Source organism: Podarcis melisellensis, assembly GCF_964234715.1.
Source record: "Podarcis melisellensis genome assembly, chromosome: 17".
NCBI classification, from domain to species: Eukaryota; Metazoa; Chordata; class Lepidosauria; order Squamata; family Lacertidae; genus Podarcis; species Podarcis melisellensis.
Genome location: NC_138534.1, coordinates 12831508 through 12854358, shown reverse-complemented (window position 1 = coordinate 12854358; position 22851 = coordinate 12831508). Strand labels below are relative to the sequence as shown.

The following is a 22851-nucleotide window of genomic DNA, read 5'->3' as shown; positions in this document are numbered from 1 at the left end:
TTTCCCCCTTCAAAAATTAAGGGGAAATGTGTGTGTCTTATGGAGCGAATGCAGGCCCCTTGGCTTCAGCGATAGCAACGCGAAGCCTCCGAAGCGCAGAGGGAGAGCTCCCCCCGCGCTCCGGAGGCTTCGCGTTGCTTTTGCTGAAGCTGCCTGAAGTTTCTGCGCAGCGAAGCGGGAGGAGAAATGGAAGGGGCTCCGTTTCTCCTGCTGCTTCGCTGAAGGGGTGCAGAGAGGGGGAGAATTTTTTCCCCCTGTTCTCCCCTCCTATGGTCCGGTGCATCCTATAGAGCGAAAAATACGGTAGCTCAGCAAGGAATATGAAACGAAAGCTACAGCCTGGCTAGTTTCAGCTGCAGTCTTGCTCGCCTGTCTCCATTTTCAAAGCAACGAAGGCCGCAGCTGAGACGGCAAGTTCTGCATCGGATTGAAAAAAGCAGCTATGGAGCTGTGTCCTAAGCATATTTAGATTTCACTAGATCGTGGATCAGATTGTAAATGAGGAGAGAACAGTGGAGCTCATAGCGAAAGGGGAAGCAACATCAGCAGAACTTAAGACAAATTTATGGGCACCGCTAAGAGTTGATATTAACTGTGATAACTGAATAAATTTCCAGGTCCAATTGCAGTATACCCCTGGACGCTAGTGGCTGGGGACCGGCTCTGAGCACTAGAGGGCCTAACTCTGAGCTTCTCAGAGGAATCTGGCTGGCTACTCTTAGAAACAGGAGCATGGACCGCATGGACCCATAGCTAGCTCCAGAAGGGCTGCTCTTGTTTTTCTTTCTCATGTGTACAAAGAGGTAGCACATGGTTGGTTCCTACAGAAATGTTTGCTACGTAGCTCAGTTGGTTAGAGCATGGGGCTGATAAGGCCCTGGTTGCAGGTTCAAATCCCATTATGGGAGAGCTGCATCTTCCTTCATTGAGGGGTTGGACTAGAAGATCCTCAGGGTCCCTCCCAACTCCACAATTCTATGATTCCATGAATGCTTCAACAATCCTAAAACAATTTACACCAGCACAACTGCCAGTGTGTCCCTGCAAAACCTCATGGTTTGCATTATCATCCAGGAACAGTGCAGTGGATCTGCTGACTCCAAGGCCTTTAATGATTGGCTAGGATTCCAATCCATATTGAAAAATGTGCATCTTGATCCAGCAAGGAGACTCTAATGTGCAGGAAGGTTTCTGCATGAGGATCAGGAATTTGACTCTCTTTCTCCCTGGAGTTCCCCACCTCCTGGTGCTGTGATCCAGTTCCAATCACAACACAGACAATGACCACCAGGTCATCAGCCCTGTCAGCCAGCCAGGATGCTGCCCATCACCCACCCAAAATAAACCAAACCCTCTCTTTCCTGCACAAATGATCAGCCATTTCAGAACTAACAACTGATCAGCAGACTAGCTGCAAGCAGCCCCTTGTTACATGTCTTTCAGTGGCTGCTCAGAGAGGCTGCAGCCGTGGCCAAGAATTCAAGCTCCCCAGAGTTAAGGCAGGCCAACAGACAAAGCACAATCTGCTACAGACTCCCAGAACAGTCCTAGGCAGAGATTAGGGAGAAAGAAGACAGGCTGTGGCTGACAGATGATGAATTATGGCTATCTCTGGCAGCAATGAGCAACCTTCTCCCCATCTGCCACTGAAGAGCCAGTGGTGATTTTCATTGCGCTCCAAATGTGGTAACACAAGGGGTGCAAATGTAGTCACTTCTCGGCACGTCCAGCGCTGCGTTTCCACTACAGGAGCCGGCAGGATCAAGTAGCACATAATTTAAAAGAGCAGGAAGACTGTTGAGCCTCACTGCTCAAAGCCAATTCATTGTTCCTCCTTTGTGTAGATTTTCTTTTTTTTTTTCTTTTTTGTGTGCTGAGTGCTGCTGTAAATAACCGCTGGCAGGATCCCAGGGAATGGCAGCACAGAGCTCATAAGGGTCACAGTTAAACACCTGAGCCCAGGAGAGATACTTGCCATCCTGTTTCATGTGTGGAATTAAAACAAAGAAATCAGAAGCCCAACTAAATCAGAGGTGAGAAGGCTGGGGCTGGCCTGTGTCTTGCCTTACACTTCCTACAATGACCCCGCACAGAAAGCAACACCACAACCTCATTGTGTTTCGTATTTAAATTTTATTGGAAAGATTAAATGTACAATTGCTGCTGTGCTATCTACAGAAAGCAGGAACCATACAGAAGGATTGGTGGCAGAGTCGTCTGCTGTTGCCCTTCTTCAAAGGGTTTGCCGAAAGAGGGTAACTGGCCGGAAGACTCAGGACCGTTCAGGATTGCTTGAAAACAATGCAGGTTAGAGGAGACGTTGGTTGGGTGGTGAGCCTAGTGCCTAGCGCTCTGAGGCGGAAAAGGTTCATTATTGGCCAGTTGAAAATAAGCTCCCGATCTTTAAATACCTCTTGCAAATACTGAAACATTGAGTATGAACTTGGTGTATTGTCCGCAGTATTCCCATACATCCTATGTATGTGTACAAACATGAGGTAGGCTTGGTTAAGAATATTCCTTAAGGGAGGGAAGGATGGGGGGGGGGGGAGAAAAACAAGGAGCATCAGCCTTAGACAAACTAAGAAAAGGAAACCTCAGATACCAGTACTACCGTATTTTTCGCTCTATAGGATGCACTTTTTCCCCTCCGAAAATGAAGGGGAAATGTGTGTGCGTCCTATGGAGTGAATGCAGGCTCCTTGGCTTCAGCGATAGCAACGCAAAGCCTCCGAAGCGCAGAGAGAGCGCTCCCTTCGCACTCCGGAGGCTTTGCGTTGCTCTCGCTGAAGCCTAGAGAGCGAGAGGGGTCGGTGCGAACTGACCCCTCTCGCTCTCCAGGCTTCAGGCAGCTATCCGCAAGCCCCAGGAACGCAGAGGGAGTTCCTGCTGCGCTCCGAAGGCTTGCGGATAGCCGCCTGAAGCCTGGAGAGCAAGAGGGGTCGGTGGAGAGGCGCTGCACAGTTTCCCCTCTCTGCGCAGAGCCCCTTCAGCGAAGCGGGAGGAGAAATGGAAGGGGCTCCGTTTCTCCTACCGCTTTGCTGAAGGGGCGCTGAGCAGAGAGGACGAGAATGTTTTTTCCCCTGTTCTCCCCCTCCTATGGTCGGGTGCGTCCTATAGAGCGAAAAATACGGTATTTTGGTACCTCTGGAACAAAGGACAACGTCATTCAAAGATGTGACCAACATTCCCCTCCTGAAGGCCAGGAGGAGACCAGATGGGGCGATTCAGATGCTGCCGGCTGTAACTCCCAGCAGCCCTGACCCCTCGCCAGGCAGGAGAAGCGGGTGCGAGTTGCAGCCCAGTTTCCATTGATTTAAGGGGGGAGGATTTCCAAAGAAATGCGCTCACCAAGAAAATACCATTGGACGCAGTGAAAAATACTTCCAGGCAGGCATGTTTAAAGATTGGGGTGCCCAGCTCGGGGGGGGGGGGAGAAGGGTGTGTGTGTGAAATAGCACAAACATATTTTTATACAATTTGCATAAAATATTTCCTTTTGATATGTACAGTTAGCTTTCGCAGAAGAAGGAACTTCAACTTCTCATGGGCTACTTGGTTTGGTAATCCTGGTTTTTCTTTCAGCAGGTGCATATCGCAGTCTAAGCATATCTACAAACAAAATATTTAAAGAATATGAGCTGTATGACATGCACAGTATTTTTTTAAAAAAGTTGTAAGAGTACCGAATACTGAAGCTCTTTCTATGCATTTTTATTGTATTAATTTCTGTTGATGGGAAAGTGGCCGTTTTTTAAGTTGCAGAACACTGTGAGGCAGAATGGAATGGTGGAGGATTATCCGTCACTTATTTAACCATGTTCGTAAATGCGGCACATTAAATGTTTCATATTTATATAAAATAACAAATAAACTAAATATCAATGTATGTAATTTTTATTTCTTAACTATATTTAGTGGTAGCATGGCTGTATTGTTTTTTGCAACATAAAATCATTCAATAAAAAGTATTTATTAATAAATAAATAAATAATATTTTATATTTATATACAAAAGAGAACAGATAGGCATGTCCATGTCTTCAATAGCCACTTAAAAGAACTGTAGTTCAATCATGTTTTTTATTCTGAACAGGTTGTTGTTGTTTTTGGTACTCCACCCACATGACTGGGCTGCCCCAGCCATTCTGGGCAGCTTCCAACATTTCTATGGTAAGATCTTTGAATACAATTTTGGCCTTATTTCAAACACATTTCTTGCCTCAGACCAAGACCAGCAAAACTCCAGTTTTAGCACTGCGAGTCTCAGAAGCAAAATAAAACATTGGGAGAGGGGTCTGTGGGAGATGCAGAGCACATAGGCTAGAATGTAGCATTCACAAGGATTTGCTGAACTAACAATCTGAATTGGAATACAACAAAGGGAGGTATGAGGAGGTCCGGGAAACAAGCTAAAGGAAAATAAGCAATGGAAAATCTATGTGTTTTTAATTATTTTTATTTTTGTATTTTTGTTATTTTTTCTTTTTCTTTTTATTGTATTATTATTAAAAAAATTAATAAATATCCTATAAAAAAAATAGAATGTAGCATTCACTACAACAGATGGCAAAGGTTTGCGCTAAAGACTAAACATTCACAAGTAATGGATTATACAGTTTTGCAGTTTGGTAATGATTACAAATTTTATCCAAGAGCATTTCTTACCTAAAAAATGGATTCTTTAAATCAAGGACATTGCCTGACTTAAAGCCCGTTTCATCCACTACAGCAACAATCTGGATGTCGTAACTCTGCCTGTTGCATAAAAAAGAAATTCTGTTAAAAAACTAAAATCATGTCCATAACAAGTTTCGACGTTTCTGAATTAATACTAATACTCTCTTTTGCTTGTGTTTTTTCATGCATAATGAGGATCGAAAGCACTAACTTGTAAGTTGATCAGCTGAACATAGGTGAATCAAAGCTTTACCCCATGAAAAAGTATTTAAAAGAGATGACATTGAGCACTGCTAGACTCCAACTAGTAGGATTAAGTCACACGCCAGCAAATCCAGCCCAATTAAAGCTGATTTGATACACTTGCACAATGTGCCCGCTTCCCCACAAATAGGACGCCCTCAGATAATAATAATAATAATAATAATAATAATAATAATAATAATAATAATATTTATACCCTGCCCATTTGGCCGGGTTTCCCCAGCCACTCTGGGCGGCTTCCAACACAATATTAAAATAAAGTAATGCATCAAACATTAAAAGCTTCCCTAAACAGGGCTGCCTTCAGGTGTCTGGTGGTAGTTGTTCTCTTTGACATCTGTTGGGAGGGCGTTCCACAGGGTGGGTGCCACTACCAAAAAGGCCCTCTGCCTGGTTCCCTGTAACCTCACTTCTCGCAGCAAGGCCAGAAGGCCCTCAGAGATGGACCTAAGTGTCAGGGCTGAACGATGCAGGTGGAGACGCTCCTTTAGGTATACTGGACCAAGGCCATTTAGGGCTTTCAAGGTCAGCACCAACACTTTGAATTGTGCCCGGAAAGGTACTGGGAGCCAATGTAGGTCTTTCAGGAACAGTGTTATATGGTCTTAGCGGCCACTCCAAGTCACCAGTCTAGCTGCCGCATTCTGGATTAGTTGTAGTTTCCAGGTCACCTTCCAAGGTAGCCCCATGTAGAGCGCATTGCAGTAGTCCAAGCGGGAGATAACTAGAACATGCACCACTCTGGTGAGACAGTCTGCGGGCAGGGAGGGTCTCATCCTGCATACCAGATGGAGCTGATAAACAGCTGCCTTGGACACAGAATTGACCTGCGCCTCCATGCACAGCTGTGAGTCCAAAACGACTCCCAGGGTGTGCACCTGGTCCTTCAGGGGCACAGTTACCCCATTCAGGACCAGGGAGTCCTCCACAGCAACCCACCTCCTGTCCCCCAAGAACAGTGCTTCTATCTTGTCAGGATTCAACCTCAATCTGTTAGCCGCCATCCATCCTCCAAGGAAAGGGACAAGAAAAAAACAACTGTGTGATGTCAAATTGTCTAACCTCCCCATAAACAAATTAGGATGAGTGCTCAACAAACCATTTGGGTTTTTTTAGGGGGGGAACCACACAGTTTAGCAATGGGGGCTTGCAATAAAAGTGTGGCGGGGGTTTTCTTGCCCTACAGCAATAATAATAACAACAACAACAGGGTGTGTGTGTGTGAAGTGGGGCACCTCATCATCCTTGGTATTCAAACCATAGCATGACAAGCATATTCACAATGCTATCATCATTCATTTAACTACCTTTAAATTGATTCTGGGAGTTTTGTGGTAATTGGCTGTATCACTGTTTCTTTACAATGTGGCCTTAAGTAGCATTTAACTTACCATTCTGGAAAATAAAAAGTGGAACATGGATTTTTTAGTCCTGCCCCCACCCCACCCTCCATTTTTCTGGAATATCACACTGTTGGGCTCTGCATTTTTACTGTCTCTCTCTCTCTCTCCCATTATTATGTTTTGGTCTTTCAAGAGTTGGAAACCAGGCCCTGCCTCTGAGCCTCAGACTGAGATGTTGCAGAAACGACAACCCTATCAAGGATCCGTGAAATTTTGTTTTCCCGTATTTTGTTTTGGACGAAACACAGGCCAAAAGGCCTGCTAGTTTTTCTCTTAATCTGCGGAGCCCGTGTGCTCTTTTCCTCTGGATCAGCTTTCCAGGCAGCGGTGAGGCAGCCAAAATGCCTAGCCTTTAATGAAGGCTTTGGCAACTGCATTTCATTGCTATAGAGACTGTGTTGTAAACAAGTGGGATTACAATAGCAATTGTGGCATGGTGCGATGGAAAACGCTGCCGCTGCTTCTCTCAACTCTGCAAGTAATTGATATACTTCACCTTTGAAGAGCAGGTATTGTAATATGAGCGAGAGGACTTCTTTACAGGAAAGCTATTAACCAGAAAACGGAAAAGTCACGTGTGGGGCACTTGCTGTCGATACAAATGAAGTATTTTGATCGCATCACTGGCGCCTCTGATTTGAGCACTCAGCTTCTGGAGAAGCTTGTGAAAATAAAAAGGCGAGGATGGTTTGATTCCCATTGCAGACGGACATTTCTAAGAAGATGATAGCGCCGTTTCGTACTGTATTGTAAGTGGCCTGCGGTGCCCATTCTGGGCACAAAGGGGAGGGGAAATTGACTGAGATGCACACACATGCAAACTAGCTATGTTGCATGCGCAAGGGTTGCCATGGCATTAAGACCCAGCTGTATCCTACCTTTCTGAGTCGCAGGCTCCCCAAAGCCCCATGAAGAAGCAGGAGAAGACCTATCAGGGAGCAGTTTTGTATTCTCAATTGCTCATTTTGCATATGTCCTTTACCTGCTCTAGGCTAAACCCATGACCTTTTCTGGGTTCTGTGCGAAATTTCCTTCCATTTGGGGCATTGGATCTGCAAGGAGAAGCTACTAGAGTCTACACATCACAACGCCATGGTGGGAAGGGTTGGGCTTTAGAAAGCCTTATGAGGAACAGTGGAAGGAAGAATTGATGCTTTTGAATTATGGTGCTGGAGGAGACTCTTGAGAGTCCCATGGACTGCAAGAAGATCAAACCTATCCATTCTGAAGGAAATCAGCCCTGAGTGCTCACTGGAAGGACAGATCCTGAAGCTGAGGCTCAAATACTTTGGCCACCTCATGAGAAAACTCCCTGGAAAAGACCCTGATGTTGGGAAAGATGGAGGGCACAAGAAGAAGGGGATGACGAGATGGTTGGATAGTGTTCTCGAAGCTACGAACATGAGTTTGACCAAACTGCGGGAGGCAGTGGAAGACAGAAGTGCCTGACGTGCTCTGGTCCATGGGGTCACGAAGAGTCGGACACAACTAAATGACTAAACAACAATAAGCCTGGAAAAGAGGAGATATCTCAAGGGATGTCACATGGAAGACAGAACAAGCTTGTTTCCTCCTGCTCTGGAGAGTGGGACTCAAACCAATAGCTTCAAGTTGTACAAGAAAGAAGACTCAGACTCAACATCAAGAAGAACTTTCTAACAGTAAGAGCTGTTTGGCAGTGGAAGAGACTTCCTTCCTTGGAGGCCTTCAAACAGAGGTTGGGTGGCCCTCTGTCATGGATGCTTCAGCTCAGATTCCTGCATCACAGGGGGTTAAACTAGATGACCCTTGTAGTCACTTCCAACTCTGCAATTCTATGATTCTAACAAAAATTATTAAATTTGACTATTCAGTCTTAAACAAGACCCAGCAGGTGAATGTTGTTATGTGCAGTGCATTTCTGCAGGTAATTCAGTGACTGGGCAGAGGACACCTTTTCTGCCACAGCCCAATTGCCAAGCTTCTTCCTGGTGACTTTGCCATGTTGAAGGTGACAGGAAGTAACCAAGATTATCCCATGAGGAATAATTAAAGTGCCTGCAGACTGTGAAGAATAGTTGGATGGAATAGGAAAGTAAAAAAAAATATCTGGGAAATGATATATAATGAGATGAAAAAGATGTTGAAATATACATTTTTTTAAAAAACCAGAAGCATTTTTACTTGGTATTATAAATGAGGATATTAATAGACAGGATGTTAAATTGTTTTTATATGCAACGACAGTGGCAAGAGTATTGTTGGCCCAGAAATGGAAGCAAGAAGAAACACTGACAAAAGAAGAATGGCAGACAAAATCAATGGACTGTGCAGAATTGGACAAAATGATAGGAAGGATTCGAAATCTGCGGGACCAGAGATTTACAGAAAATTGGAAGAAGCATATGAATTATTTGAAGAGCAACTGTAATCAACAAATTATGCTAGTAGGACTACAAGAAGTTTTGTAAGGAGAAATATATGAAATATTGCAAAGAAAGAAAGAAAAGAGATATTAGTTATGAGATTTAAATGTAATAGTGAAAGTAAGAAATGTAAATTAAGTGAAAAGATTGAAAAATTTTCAGATGTGATTGATGGAAGTAAAAAAAAAATGTGTAAGATATAAAAGTATGTTTAATAATTGTTGTAAATGATGTGTTAAAACACACACACACACACACACACATATATATATATATATATGAATATAGAAAGAACTCCTGACGCAAGGACTTCTGATAGAGGACACTCAAGCCTGAGAGAGAGGCATGCTGATTGCTCTAAGATCCCCCTGCCCCCTCTCTTTTAATCTGCATTAACTCCAGCTTCTCATCTCATTTCTAGACAGTTACCGTATTTTTCGCTCTATAAGACGCACCAGACCACAAGATGCACCTAGTTTTTTGAGGAGGAAAACAAGAAAAAAAATATTCTGAATCTCAGAAGCCAGAACAGCAAGAGGGATCGCTGCACAGCGAAAGCAGCAATCCCTCTTGCTGTTCTGGCTTCTGGGATAGCTGCGCAGCCTGCATTCGCTACATAAGACGCACACACATTTCCCCTTACTTTTTAGGAGGGAAAAAGTGAGTCTTATAGAGCAAAAAATACGGTATATTTTGCCCAGGTGTGTCATTCTGCAGAGGAATTACCACAGGAACCCTGACAATCCTCTTTTCCAATATCCACCTAGTACACATGTTTAGGCTGGTGACCTGTAAACAGAGCAGTCTTAAAACAGGGATCAGAAATTGACCTCCCTGCTTTAATCCTGCTCTCAAGTATCAACAACGAATGCTAAAAGCCACCAAGGATTTATCATTGGCTGAAAAATAGGAGGTCACAGCATTTCATATACATTCACCCCTTTGCACAGCAAGACTGAGACTGGGCAGATGTGTATGTTACTCTGATGAGCGTTTATTGCCTATTTAAAACCATCACATTGAAGCTGCTTCAAAGAAAAGGAAATCTTGCTCTTGCTCATTGTATTCTCTACAGCACAAATCAATATTGCTGTGCTAAATTTAGGAGCAAGTACCTTGCTAATAGCAGCAAAACATCAGATCTCTGAAGGAAATTCACTTGGCACAACTGCCAAGACTGACCATTTTTTATGTTGTCTTTGCGATACTTGAACATACAAATGGATTTTCGGCACTGTGGTTTGAGATGCAAAGCATATTTTTATTGCGGCTTCTGTTCATTAACACAAATCTGCAGATGTTTCTCATAATTAATTTTTAGTAATCTTCTCCCACATAAGCGCTTCGGAAACACTTTTGCCAGCAAAACGATTTGCCTGTGCTTTGCTACTTACCGTTTATTTGCCACGAACAGGACTTTCCCTGAAAGAGTTTCCCCTTCTTTGGCAAAGAGAGGAGTTTGGAGAAGGCAGCGGACTTGATACCAGTGAGTCAGAGGCTCCGTGGGGGCAGTCGAGAGCCAAACAGTCACCCTTGAAAGAAGAAATCCAGTAAATACGCAAGCATTTATTTATGCCTTGAATTTCGATCTGAAGATCACAGGGCCGTTAGCAACACGAAAGCACAAAATGAGAACATAATAAAACGGAAACAGAAATAAACCAATCGCCCCTACCTCCCACAAGCCCATTTGAAAGGCCATAGGTATTTTACTCATTTATTAAATTTGCATCAAGAAGGCAGACCTAGTACATCTACAAAACAGCTTCAGAGAAGACCAATACAAAGGTGCTCACATCCCAAATTCTTGGTCCATGAACATAGCAGCTTCTCTTCATGGATGGAGAGATGCACTCAGAGAAGGCTGTGGAAAAAACCCTTTTAGGAGCGCAACTCTCTTCTGTGCGCAAAGCAAAAAGTTTAAGGATTCAAGCCAATTTTATTCTCCCAGGCTTCTGCAAACTTCAGCTGAATCTGGTTTTATTCAGCCCCTAGGATGTTCATGTGTTTTACTGCTTCTGCTGTTTTAATTTAAACTGCACCGCCCCGCCCCCCATTTTTGACACATTGTTTTAATTATTTTAATTGGTGGCCACACTGAGAGCCTATGGCTGAAAGGCAGGATGTAATTTAAAAACCCAAAAGGCCAGTCTTATGCATTGCAGTTCTGACTACATGATATGGGCAGGGTTGAAAAAACCATCACCCAGGCTGCTCATCTGTGTGGTGAAGCTGGAGGTGCCCTTTTATTACTGGTTTGTTTTTCAGGTGCTTTATGATGAGTTATGGGACCTGGGTGGCGCTGTGGGTTAAACCACAGAGCCTAGGGCTTGCCGATCAGAAGGTCGGCAGTTCGAATCCCCGTGACGGGGTGAGCTTCCGTTGCTCGGTCCCTGCTCCTGCCAACCTAGCAGTTCGGAAGCACGTCAAAGTGCAAGTAGATCAATAGGTACCGCTCCGGCAGGAAGGTAAACGGTGTTTTCGTGTGCTGCTCTGGTTCACCAGAAGCGGCTTAGTCATGCTGGCCACATGATCCGGAAGCTGTACACCGGCTCCCTCAGCCAATAAAGCGAGATGAGCACCACAACCCCAGAGTCTGTCACGACTGGGCCTAATGGTCAGGGGTCCCTTTACCTTTACCTATGATGATTTACCACATCACGTTCACACATTCAAGTGACCAAGACCCAACACATGAGTGGCTTTTTCATGCAAAGTCTGTTTTCTACAGATGGGCCCTCCTGCAAAAATAACACGGTGAGATCCCTTCATGAGAATCTGACTATCTCTACAACAAAGATGTATAAAATGAACTTGTTCCTCCATGTAACAGGCAAGAGAAGAACTTGAGCAAGATTTTGAATTCGGCCAAATTAAAAGGGTCATTTCCCTTTAAAGTGAAGTTCCAAGGTAACTTTTGGGAGCGAGGAAGAAGAATACGTACAGTGAGCCGACAAATGCCACATCAAACCAGAAGGCCAAACCATGGATTAGCCCAGACTGCATCATTTGGAAAACAAAAGGGATTTCCACTCTGTAGAAGAAGAAAGTTGCCAGGGTGGCATTTGAAATCCATGGTTAAAAATTACAAATATCACCATTCATTTAGACACTGGTCCGCTAAGCACAACACATTTACCAGAAATACAGTAAAGTGGAATGGATTTTTATCCAAGATAATTTATTATAACAAAATCTAGCTATGTACTCAATTATTATACCTTGTACAGTGGATGCTCGGGTTGCGAACGTGATCCGTGCGGGAGGCACGTTCGCAACCCGCAGCGCCACGTCTGCACAGGTCGCAATTCGGGGCTTCTGCGCATGCACATAGCACGATTTAGTGCTTTTGCGCATACACAAGCACTGAAACCCGAAAACGCGCAACCTGAAGCGTCTGTAACCAGAGGTATGACTGTATTTCATTTTATTTACTACGATTATCTTGACAGATGTCATTACTCTTAAAACAACAAAAACTTCACACCAAGTTATATTTTACCCTAAATACTGTGCTTAGTCGCCTGCAGCAATTTGCAAGGCTAAAATGCCACTAAGGATTAGAGGCTTAAAATACCCTGAATGGGATCCACACACACGCTGTGAAGTCCCTCGCTTGCTTGTAAGCGGAAAAGTGTAGAAAGAAACAGTTATTTGACATGGAAAGGCAGGACTTTTTCCAGACACTTACCTATGCAAATCTTCCTCTTCTGCGTCTGTAAAATTGACCGTGTACTTCACTGTCCGGGCCATTAAAATTCTTATGTCAAATGTATCCTGAGGGTTGAAGAGGAGAAAAAGAGAGAATCAGACCCCTGCTCTCATCTAGTGCTGCAAGCTTACAAAACGGAAAACTCCTCCTGCCACAATAATATACCTTCTCTTGGTCCCTTTGATATGCTATTTTAGTTGTTCCTCTCCCTGTTAAAAGAAATATGCACCGCATACACATTGCTTATATCTGGAAGCCTGAGGGATTTCTATATTGAGGGGCATTTCTGACCTTCATACTACCCCCAGTTAATGCTTTAGTAAAGCCAGTGGTTTTTTTCTGGAGGGACGCATACCCCTAAACATTTTGCGAATCTTTGTACTTTTGTCCATTTACTGTATTTATTTTCCCCGATTTGAACTTAAAATAGTGATTTTCTTGAGTCAAAATGAGAGTACCTCTAAACATTTTAAAGGGGAAAAAAAGCATTGAGTAATGCAGTACTGATTCTGTCAGGGAGAGCCAACATGGTGCCCTTCAGCTGTTGTTGGGGCTCCCATCATCCCTGACTCCTGGTCCCACTGACTAGGGCTGATGGGAGTGGAGTCTGACAACATGATAAGGCACCCCACTGGCTGCCCAGTTAAAGCTGGGAAGCCGTGAATTTAAGTTTCCTTCCTTGCACTTACAACCCACCCACAAAACCTGCTCACGGTTATGCACCGGTCAATGGAATAAATAAACTATCTGACATTTAGAAGATATCTGAAGGCAGCCCTGTTTAGGGAAGTTTTTAATGACAGATGGGCAGGGTATGTATGTATGTATAATTATTATTTTTATTATTATTATTATTATTATTATTATTATTATTATTATTGACACTAACCCACGTGTCACCCCAGGTCCCAGGGCAGATTAAAATACAACATTACAACACACAAACAGTTTAAAACAACTTCAATTACAGTACAGAAGTAAGGTGGGTTCTACAAATATACGCCCCCTAGTGTCAAAAGCCTGGGCGAAGAGGTGTCCCTTCCACATTCACCAGATGCTACGTAATGAAGGGGCCAGATGCACCTCCGTGGGGAGGCAGTTCTGCAACTTAGGGACCCCCCCAGCCCCCAAAGGTGGGGAGGAAGGCAAAGGAAAAAGCGAGGAAATAAAAAATGACTTACTACAATAGGTTGCCTAAAGTATTCATCTACAGCTGCATTGCGGAGACTGGACAGATTGACTCCATAAAAACACTGCTGGTACCTAGAAGAAATAATGCAGTTGTAAAGAAAAGAAAATTGCGCAAAGAAATCTCTATAAGCTGCATGTAACAGCCACAGATCCATGCACATTCTTCAAACCGCCTATGAAGCCTGATCAAAGCCTATTTTTTTGATATGCAAAGATACTGTCTTTCCATTCAGCTAACCTCTTCAAATAGCATGCAGCGTGTGGGTTATTCATTGTGTACTGGATTAATGAGCTCAGCAAACAACGGTGAGATATTGCCGCTTAATTCTCCCAAGGAAGAGCCCTCGGTTGGCGCCTCTTTCAAGTTTCAATGTACTGGAAGTCTTTGAAAAACTTACGCCCCACGTCAGGGCAGCACACAGAAGCTGAGAAGCCCAACAGACCACAGAACTCCCCACCATTGTCGCTATCCTACAACTATTTCCCAAGGCCCCGAGAGGGACCAGTTTTTGAGGCCCAACTAGCTTCAACCAGGAACTGACGACCGAGAGGAAGAACTTGAAATTTACGTGCATTCATCAGCCTTAAGCAACACAACAGCAAATGCACTTTTCTCAGGCGCAAGTGTCATCCAGATGTAAAGCTCATGTTTGGAAGCAAACTCTGATTTAAAGACGTGCCCGGGAGCTCCGAAATTGGAGCCCTGACTGAAAGGCTGCCGAGCAATGGAAGGCGGGTTAAGCCAGGGGTCTTGGGAGGTGACGCAATGGACCCTTGCCCTTCTTGGATAATAAAATTCAGCAGAGAGACGACGGCTGCCTGGGCAAAGGAGGTGGTTGTCAGGGAACTGCCACTGGCTCAGGGGCGAGAGGGGAAAAGCCGGGTGGATTACAGAGAGCCCCCAAAGATCGTGGGAAACAGCACCTCTTCAGCGGAGGAGAGTAACCACGCCTCCAGTGGAGAGGAGCTTCAGGGCTCGGAGGAGGCGAGGCATTGCCAGGAAACCTTGCCTGAGCAAAGCAGGGAGGAGAGAGGTCCTCCGTTACCCACGCCCTCCTTGCGCAGTAAGCTTTCGCACCGAGAGGGGAGGCGCAGACTGGGCATCAAGAAACTACTCTGCTGGGGAAGGTTTAAGGACTGCCCACTCTCAGATTCTGCCAGTGAATGAGCCAGACACGGGAGAGTGGCGCTCTGGACAGATAAAGTTTCTTTTGGCATCGAATAGCCGAGCAGGGAGGCATTTGTCTGCTTGCTCTCGAGCAACCCCTTGGAACCCTAACAGTGATCGATGCCCTTTTACAAGAGGGGGAGCTTCCTACCTGTTTGAAGGGGGTAGCGATAAGACCGCTCCTTAAGAAACACCCCCTAGACAGTATTCTGAGAATCTATGCAACTACCAACCATTGCCAAACTCCCCTTTGGGGCAAGGTGTTTGTGCTGCTGGTTGTTGATCAACTGCATGCAAAGCGACCCAGACCCGGCGCTTTTCACCAGAGACCCTTCTCAGTGTCCCCTTTCCCCAAGAGGACGGCAACCTGAGAACAGACCTTTTTTGTGGTGGCTCCCTGTTTGTGGAATTCTCTCACCATGTCTTTAGGTGCCGCGTGGAAAAATCCTTTTTACCCAGGCCTTTGGCTATTAAACAGTCTGTGTCATTTTAAATGTGGAAGGATTGTTATCACGAAATTTTCTGTGATTGTTCTGTTGTTGTTGTTCCATGTAAATTATGTTTTTAATGTTGTACACCGCCCTGGGATGCTTGGTTAAAGGGCAGTATATACAGTGGTACCTCGGGTTAAGTACTTAATTCGTTCAGGAGGTCCATTCTTAACCTGAAACTGTTCTTAAGCTGAAGCACCACTTTAGCTAATGGGGCCTCATGCTGCCGCCGCACCGCTGGAGCACGATTTCTGTTCTTATCCTGAAGCAAAGTTCTTAACCTGAAGCACTATTTCTGGGTTAGAGTTTGTAACCTGAAACGTATGTAACCTGAAGTGTATGTAACCCAATGTACCACTGTAGATTGAAATAATAATAATAATAATAATAATAATAATAATAATAATAATAATAGCTACTGATGTACATCACACAGCTAAGAAGGATTTAAAGGGAGCTGGTTGTGCCATAAGAATCCAAAATACAAAAAAGGGAAAAACACAACCTAAGCGTGGTTTGGAGAACCTGCCATTCTTGCCTTTGTGTCATGAGGCCTGAAGTGATGTGGTGGCCGAGAGAGAGATGCTGTGTGAAAGACAGCAGAAGCACATGCAAGCATCGTCCTTCAGTGCTGGCAAACACTTGGTCGCTGGTCCCTGATGGACTTTCAGGGGCATAGGAAAGGGCAAAAGGCTCCCCATTCCTGCTGGCCTTGGCCGATTTTCCACAGTCAAATCAAGCAGCAAACACCCGGTCAAACATACTTCAAGGCGCAAGTCAAACACATGCCAGGCATTCTACCAGACAGCGCATGAAGGATGGTCCTGCTTTTCCCAACACAGAAATTATATTCAGAAAGGAAAGGAAAGGAGCTCTTAGAACACATCTAAGACAACATTCTTGTCTTCAAAACAGAACTGACCACTCGTGGGATTGAAAAGCTGATGCCTTGGACATTTACAGTCACTACTCAGTGCAAAAGAGCAGAATATACAGAGGCGCCAAGTGACAGGAGTCATCACTGCACAGCCCTGTGACGTCTGGAGAAATATTTAACTCAAATCTGATTGAATCTGATCTCTATTGTTTTCAATGGATAAGAAATTATAACATACCTGGGATTTAAAAAACAAAAAAACAAAACCCCTATTGGGGTAAACAAATGTTGCTGTGGAGATCACCAGGAGTGCAAATTCACCATGTGGTGTTGCAGTGGCACCACTTTCCGAAAGATTTAGCAAAAGTTTGTACAACATCTAGCTCTGTCCCAGACCTGGCAAAATGGAGCAGTATGGCTAAAATCAGGTGAAACTCAATACACTCCATATAATCTTAGAATCACAGAACCACCGAGTTGGAAGGGACCCCAACGGTCATCTATTCCAACCCCCTGCGATGCAGGCATCTTAACTAAAGCATCCATGACAGATGGCCATCCAAACCTCAGAATTAATAGCTAAGGAGGTTTCAGGAGCCTTCAGGTTTGTCATGTTCATCTGGTTTGGGGAGAAAATCTGCAAAAAACCCCACACGATTTCCCTGCAAAACCCACATTTTCTACGTTTCAGTTTGGTACCCCTCCTGCAAATTGTCCAAATCTCATTCTGACTTCGTAACAAGACACGTAGATAGTATCATGGCTTTCATTGGCTTTCTGAAAACTAATGGAGTAACGGCTTTTTGACTTTGTTTCTTTGCTTATAAAATACATGTCTCATTACTCTCTGGTAGCTACAAATGCCTAATACAGTGGACCCTCGGGTAACGTAATCTTCGGGTTGTAAATGTGGCAACCCCGGAAGTGGGTTTGCCACTCGCGCATGCACAGAAGTGCTCTGCGGCGCTGCACGCATGCGCAGAAGCAAACCTCCGGTTATGAAATTTTCGGGATACGGCCAGGCCTCTGGAATGGATCCCGTTCATAACCAGAAGTACCACTTTACTGTACATCAATGTAAGTTACTTTCCTTAAGGGGAGGAGTAAGAAGATTTCATCCCTGACAGTACAGTGGTACCTCAGGTCAAGTACTTAATTCGTTCCGGAGGTCCGTTCTTAACCTGAAACTGTTCTTAACCTGAAGCACCACTTTAACTAATGGGGCCTCCTGCTGCTGCTGCGCTGCCGGAGCATGATTTCTGTTCTCATCCTGAAGCAAAGTTCTTAACCTGAAGCACTATTTCTGGGTTAGCGGAGACTGTAACCTGAAGCGTATGTAACCTGAGGTACCAAATGTTAAGAACATACTCAAAACATAGGCAAAACCAATGGTGAAGTCTCTCTCACTTTCTTACAAAATCTTTACTTGTTTAAAAAAACCCCTGTGAAATCTAAGTCTCACATTTTCTCCAGCTGAAGACCCAAAGGCCACAAGACGGCACAATGCGTTGATACTACCAGAGAGGCTTCTATCCTGCCAAAGCTTACAATGACACTGTTGTGCTTCTGCCTCAGGCTGCTCATTAGGATTACGAAGCATGAACTATCCCTATTGCTTATTTGGCTTGCTGGGACACAGAAACGGTGCACACACAAAACGACAAAATGATGGGCTGGCACCATTCCATTTCAGCTTATCTTTGTTATTACAGGAACTGGAAATATAAAGAATGACAAAGATGGAGAAAAACAGCTCATACGGAAGACAAGTTTTGCAAACCCACCAGTGCAGAAAACAAGCTTTGAGTATAAATAAGTCTAAGTTGGGTCTATGAAGGTGCAGCCACATGGTGGTGCTGAAACCAACAGATGCAGGTTCAATTCCACAAACAACACATCCTCTAGCGGTCTGTGTCCTCTTCTGCCAATGAACACAGCAATTGGTACCCAAGGCTGATGCAAACGCTAAGTGCCAATGACTTCCTCCTTCCACAAGGAAGCCCTGCTTGTCTGCACTACTATGGGATGACCACCAAAGATAAGCAACATGCACACAGCAGGAGTCATCTCTGGCGCTTGCCTGCACATGTCATAGTCTGCCGCTTGGATGCATCCAGAAGCAAATGTCAGTTTGAATGAACATAAAATGCAATCCCCAAATCCAAATTAAAGCAGCACTTTATAGGTCAACCAAAATGCTACAAAACAGTGTGAAAGATTTCAAGTTCTCCAGAAATCTTCATCAGGCTACATGTTAAAACACACACACATGGGGCAAGAAGAGAGGGGAAAGAATGGATGATGGGCAACCCATCAGAGTCTGCCAAGAGGAGGTAAGAGACATTCAAAATGAGGCTCCTTTAGATGCTATGCAGGTGAGAGGCTGTTGCATCAAGGCTTCTTGGGAAGGATAAACATGTGTTTGACCACCTGTATTTCTTCTCTCCTCTTCTCCCCCCTTGGTTCTTTTTCTTTTTTGTGACATTTTGTTGGCCCAACAGATACTGTCCTAATATGGGATTTGGATTGTTTTCTATGGACCAGCATGACTACCTTTAGCTAAAGGTAAAGGGACCTCTGACCATTAGGTCCAGTCATGGCCGACTCTGGGGTTGCGGCGCTCATCTCGCTTTACTGGCCGAGGGAGATGGCGTACAGCTTCTGGGTCATGTGGCCAGCATGAGAGCCGCTTCTGGCAAACCACAGCGCCACCCGTGTCCCATGACTACCTTTATATTTGCATAAAATAGAATATTCTAGTTACAGTTCAATGTGTTAGCTAAGAATGAATGGTTCAAAGCAGGAATGACAAATCATCGTCTCCACGTAGCATCTCCCAGATGTTGCTGGATTACAGCTTCCATGACCCCTGGCCATTGGCCAAGCTCGCTGGGGCTGGCAGGAGGGGTGGTCCAGCAATATCTGGAGGGCCATAGGTTCCTCACCATGCAAGCAGGATTTCAAAACCCCGTGGATTAGCATTTCATAAATCACAACCTCTTTTCCGATGGTGGAAACTCAAATCTGAACAATTCAACCAGATCCTCAGGTAGAAATGGAAGAAAAATCTGCACGATCTAATAATAAACAGTGGCTCAATTCATTTTACAGCAGCTTTTGGTTCCATCTGCATTAGCCTGCTGTGTTTTCCATTGCAAGGAAAAGTGCAAGAAATGGGAATTTGCAAAGCAGAAAGTGGGCAACCAGTGTATATGGAGGTCGCAGAGGATATTCCTATTGCATTGTAACTAGATTTCACAAGTGATATGAAGCTTTCGCCACTGTGCATCTTCCCTACAGCCCCCTTGTAATGTCTGATTTAAAACAACATTTTAGAAGATGCCACTACATAGCATGTTGCCTCAAACTCCTGCCTCCCCCCCCCCCACTATTACATAATAGGTTGGGAAAGAGGAGCAATGTACAGTGCAATGGCACACAGAGTTAAATTAGATCTTATCGTATGGGAAAGGGGAGGAAAGATTAGGTCAAATCTCCTTACAGATTTGAAAATAAGGGATCAGCAGCCTCAAAAATAAGAGATCAGCAGCCAAAATAAGGGATTTTGGCTTAGCTTTTACAGAAATCCGCCACTCATGGAGCCATGCTGCTTTGGCTGCGACTGACTGTGTTATGCAGGGAGTTGGACTAGATGATCCTAAGGGTCAACAACTCCGACCAAAGAAGAGGGGCAGACAAAACTGATGAACGACGCTGAGATGGCAAAGCTTACAGGCAGAATTAGAAACCAGGAAGAGGACCTCTTTAATAGAGAATGGGGAAAGTTTATAATTTATTTGAAAAGCTATTGTAAAGAGTTACATACATTGGTAGGATTGACAGAAAACTTGTAGTAGAAATTTGAACTATGGATGGACAAATGATTTATAAAAATAAAATTATGAAAGGGATGCAGAGGGGGAAATCACTACATTAAGATGTTGCACTGGTTGGAGGGGATGCTAAGCAGCACGTCGGGGCTGCCATTGTCCTGGCGCAAGGAGTTCCATCGACCCTTCCCCGCCTGAGGGGGGGAGGGAGAGAGAGACTCTCGCCCACGCTGCCCACGAGCCTGGCATGAGGTGGTTGCGACGCTGCCGCCGCCGCTGAAGCGCCGCCCTTCTTCGTCCCTCCCCATCCCCTCCTCTTCCTCCTCCCTCAGGCCACCTCCAGCTTCCCCGGCAGCGCAGCGGAAGTCTTGCAAGAGAGGGGCTGCCTGCCCGCCCACCGCCACCCGTCTCCTAACGACGCGCCCCTGAGGGGGGAAAGGGGGAGACGGAGATGCGGCAGCTCATGCACGCACACTCTCTCACGCAGCAGAGGACCCTGAGCCACTGCTTCCTTCCCGAGCCGGGCGGGCATGAAACCCGGGAAATTTAAGGGACATCATCAATAAGGGACAGCAGCGGGACACGGCGCTGGGATAAGGGAGTTTCCCGCCAAATAAGGGATGGTTGACAGCTATGCAAATCACAGATCATGTTGTGATTGGTACCCTGACTTAATTCTCAGGTATCCCCTAATACAAATCCAAAAGGCAGTGCCACGTAAGAGAGAAGGGTCATCATGAGAACATGAGCAAGGCACACTTAGTTCTGTGACTACGTAAGCGATGCGGCCACATCCACCCAGTCCTCAATTTGAGCCAGGATACAACCCCAAGACCTTCTGATCGCAGCCCCTGAACCCCTTTCAATCTCAGGAATCAGCGTTGCTGCATGTACAAGTAACACGAAGCCTAAGGCATTCTGGACACCACGAGATGGCAACTCTAATCCCAACACTGCCGTGGCCAATTCTGAGATTCTTTTTTGCTTGATGGGAGCATCCTTGCCCCCCATCGACGGCTGCATCATCCTGATGCCATGCCCCCTCTTGCCACCCCTTGAATGCAGGGCAAAGAGTTCTCTCATCATATCTATCTCTCTGCTTGGAGCAGGACTGCATGGTACCGTGTGTCCTGTTGCAGGCTATATTTGGGGAGATAATCTCATCATAATCATAAAATAATCTCATCTCTTTCCTAGACAGGTCCTGCCTCTGCCTCGTAATGAAAAAGCCGTCAAGTGAAGAGCCACCACACGACGAATGCTTCGGAGTGCCAAGCCGCCACATGAGAACAGTTATCAATGCACAAACAACATGGCCACACGAATCAGCTGTAAGCGCCACAGTTGCAGTTCAACAAAACAGAAATGGGTTAGAAAATTAGGAAGTTTTTTTCGACAGATACAATTCACCACTGCATTGTGATTCCAAGAAGCGGTTTCATTTTGAGACCTCTGTTATGCTGCAGAGCAAAAGACATTTTCTTTTCCTTTCCTTTTTTTTTTTTTTTTTGAAAAAAGTGAAATAATCATTACCAAAAATTGGCTCTGGAGTAGTGTTCCATGTAGAGCTGTTCATCGGAAAAAGGAGCCAAATGAATGTCACTAAATGTTGGAAACATCATTCCTAGTGAACAAAAGATAATATACAGTAGCAAAGTTCAAATCTTCTGTGTAGCCCTACTTAAACATTTGTTGGAAACATCCAGTAAACATCATCCACTCTCCATCTCAAACAGTTTATCTCTTTATAATTCCGGAGTGGATAATAATTTATGCTCTAACTCTTGATCACATTTCAGTAAGCCCATTAGCAACAATAAAGAACTTAAGACGGCAAGTCAAATATGCTGCCATGAGTTATAAAACCTTGCAGTTTTAAACTCATTTGTGATTAGGTATTTAAATAATTTCTTCCTTAAAATCAAAGCCAATATTATATCCTCATTCATCTTCTACAGCTGGAGGAAAAGGATAATATTTCTGAACAACTATCTACAGACTCAATGTATAATTGTTAATACATTGCCACTAAACAAACCATCAACAGTTTCGGATGTTCACTAAACATACTTCAAGGCTGACAATATAAAGGAACTGGTAATGATGCTGTGTGTTTATCAATGATATCAAAAGACTGCAAAACATTTTACAAACCTTATGCCCATTTCACAGACTATCTAATGCAAAACACACAAGCATGAGCACATTACAGACTTGTACTGCAAACAGAGAAGGACAAGGATTCAGTCATCCATACCTCCATTAAATAAGGTCTTAACCTACCCAACAACTATGGAAATAAGTCCGGATAATACATTTTTATAAGTGATTTGGTTAAAACCAGTACACCTGGCAATGCAGAAATGAACTAGCCTATGAAGGAGATGCAGGAAATGTATAGGAAATTATACTTCTACTTAATGAATAATACAATGTTAGCCAGGAGGAAAATTGTTCCATTTCTGCAAACACAGTTTGAGATGGGGAGTTGCATTGTCAAAAGGCAATGCCATTGCAAAGAATGTAGAGATTACAGACTGAAATCCTAAAACTCTTTACTCCCAAGTAGTCACTGAATTCAGTATTCATTTAGAGTAAATTGTTTCATGATAGCAATCTCACAGTGCATAGATTTAAAATGCTTTATAAACAGAAATCATTAACCAAGGGGAGCGCAGCTCCATTGCATTTATATCATGAACAAAAAAGACTTAACATTAGTACAAACGGCATTGCCACTAAAGCAGGATTTGAATCAGAAGCACAGAGATTAAGAACTAAACATCTATTACAATAAGAAACACTAACTTTTAAAGCAGCAAAGTGTACCA

The 22851-nt window shown here is 44.3% G+C and overlaps 1 protein-coding gene across 4 annotated transcripts in view; it reads right to left on the bottom strand.

Annotated features, from left to right (window-relative positions):
• Positions 1-2959: 2959 nt before the first annotated feature.
• LOC309359980 (histone-arginine methyltransferase CARM1-like) overlaps positions 2960-22851 on the bottom strand; it is a gene marked incomplete at its 3' end in the record, with an annotated part of 55298 nt that continues 35406 nt past the window's right edge. For 2 of the 4 annotated variants that reach the window (XM_081894451.1, XM_081894453.1), the window contains exons 7-12: positions 21554-21644; positions 13645-13726; positions 12443-12528; positions 11696-11785; positions 10146-10283; positions 4664-4757 (exon numbers count right to left, since the gene is read on the bottom strand). In XM_081894451.1, the coding sequence (XP_081750577.1) occupies positions 4664-4757; positions 10146-10283; positions 11696-11785; positions 12443-12528; positions 13645-13726; positions 21554-21644 (581 nt within the window). Of the gene's footprint in view, positions 3613-4663; positions 4758-10145; positions 10284-11695; positions 11786-12442; positions 12529-13644; positions 13727-21553; positions 21645-22851 lie in introns of those variants that run through there. The other 2 variants (XM_081894450.1, XM_081894452.1) reach the window with 2 other exon arrangements.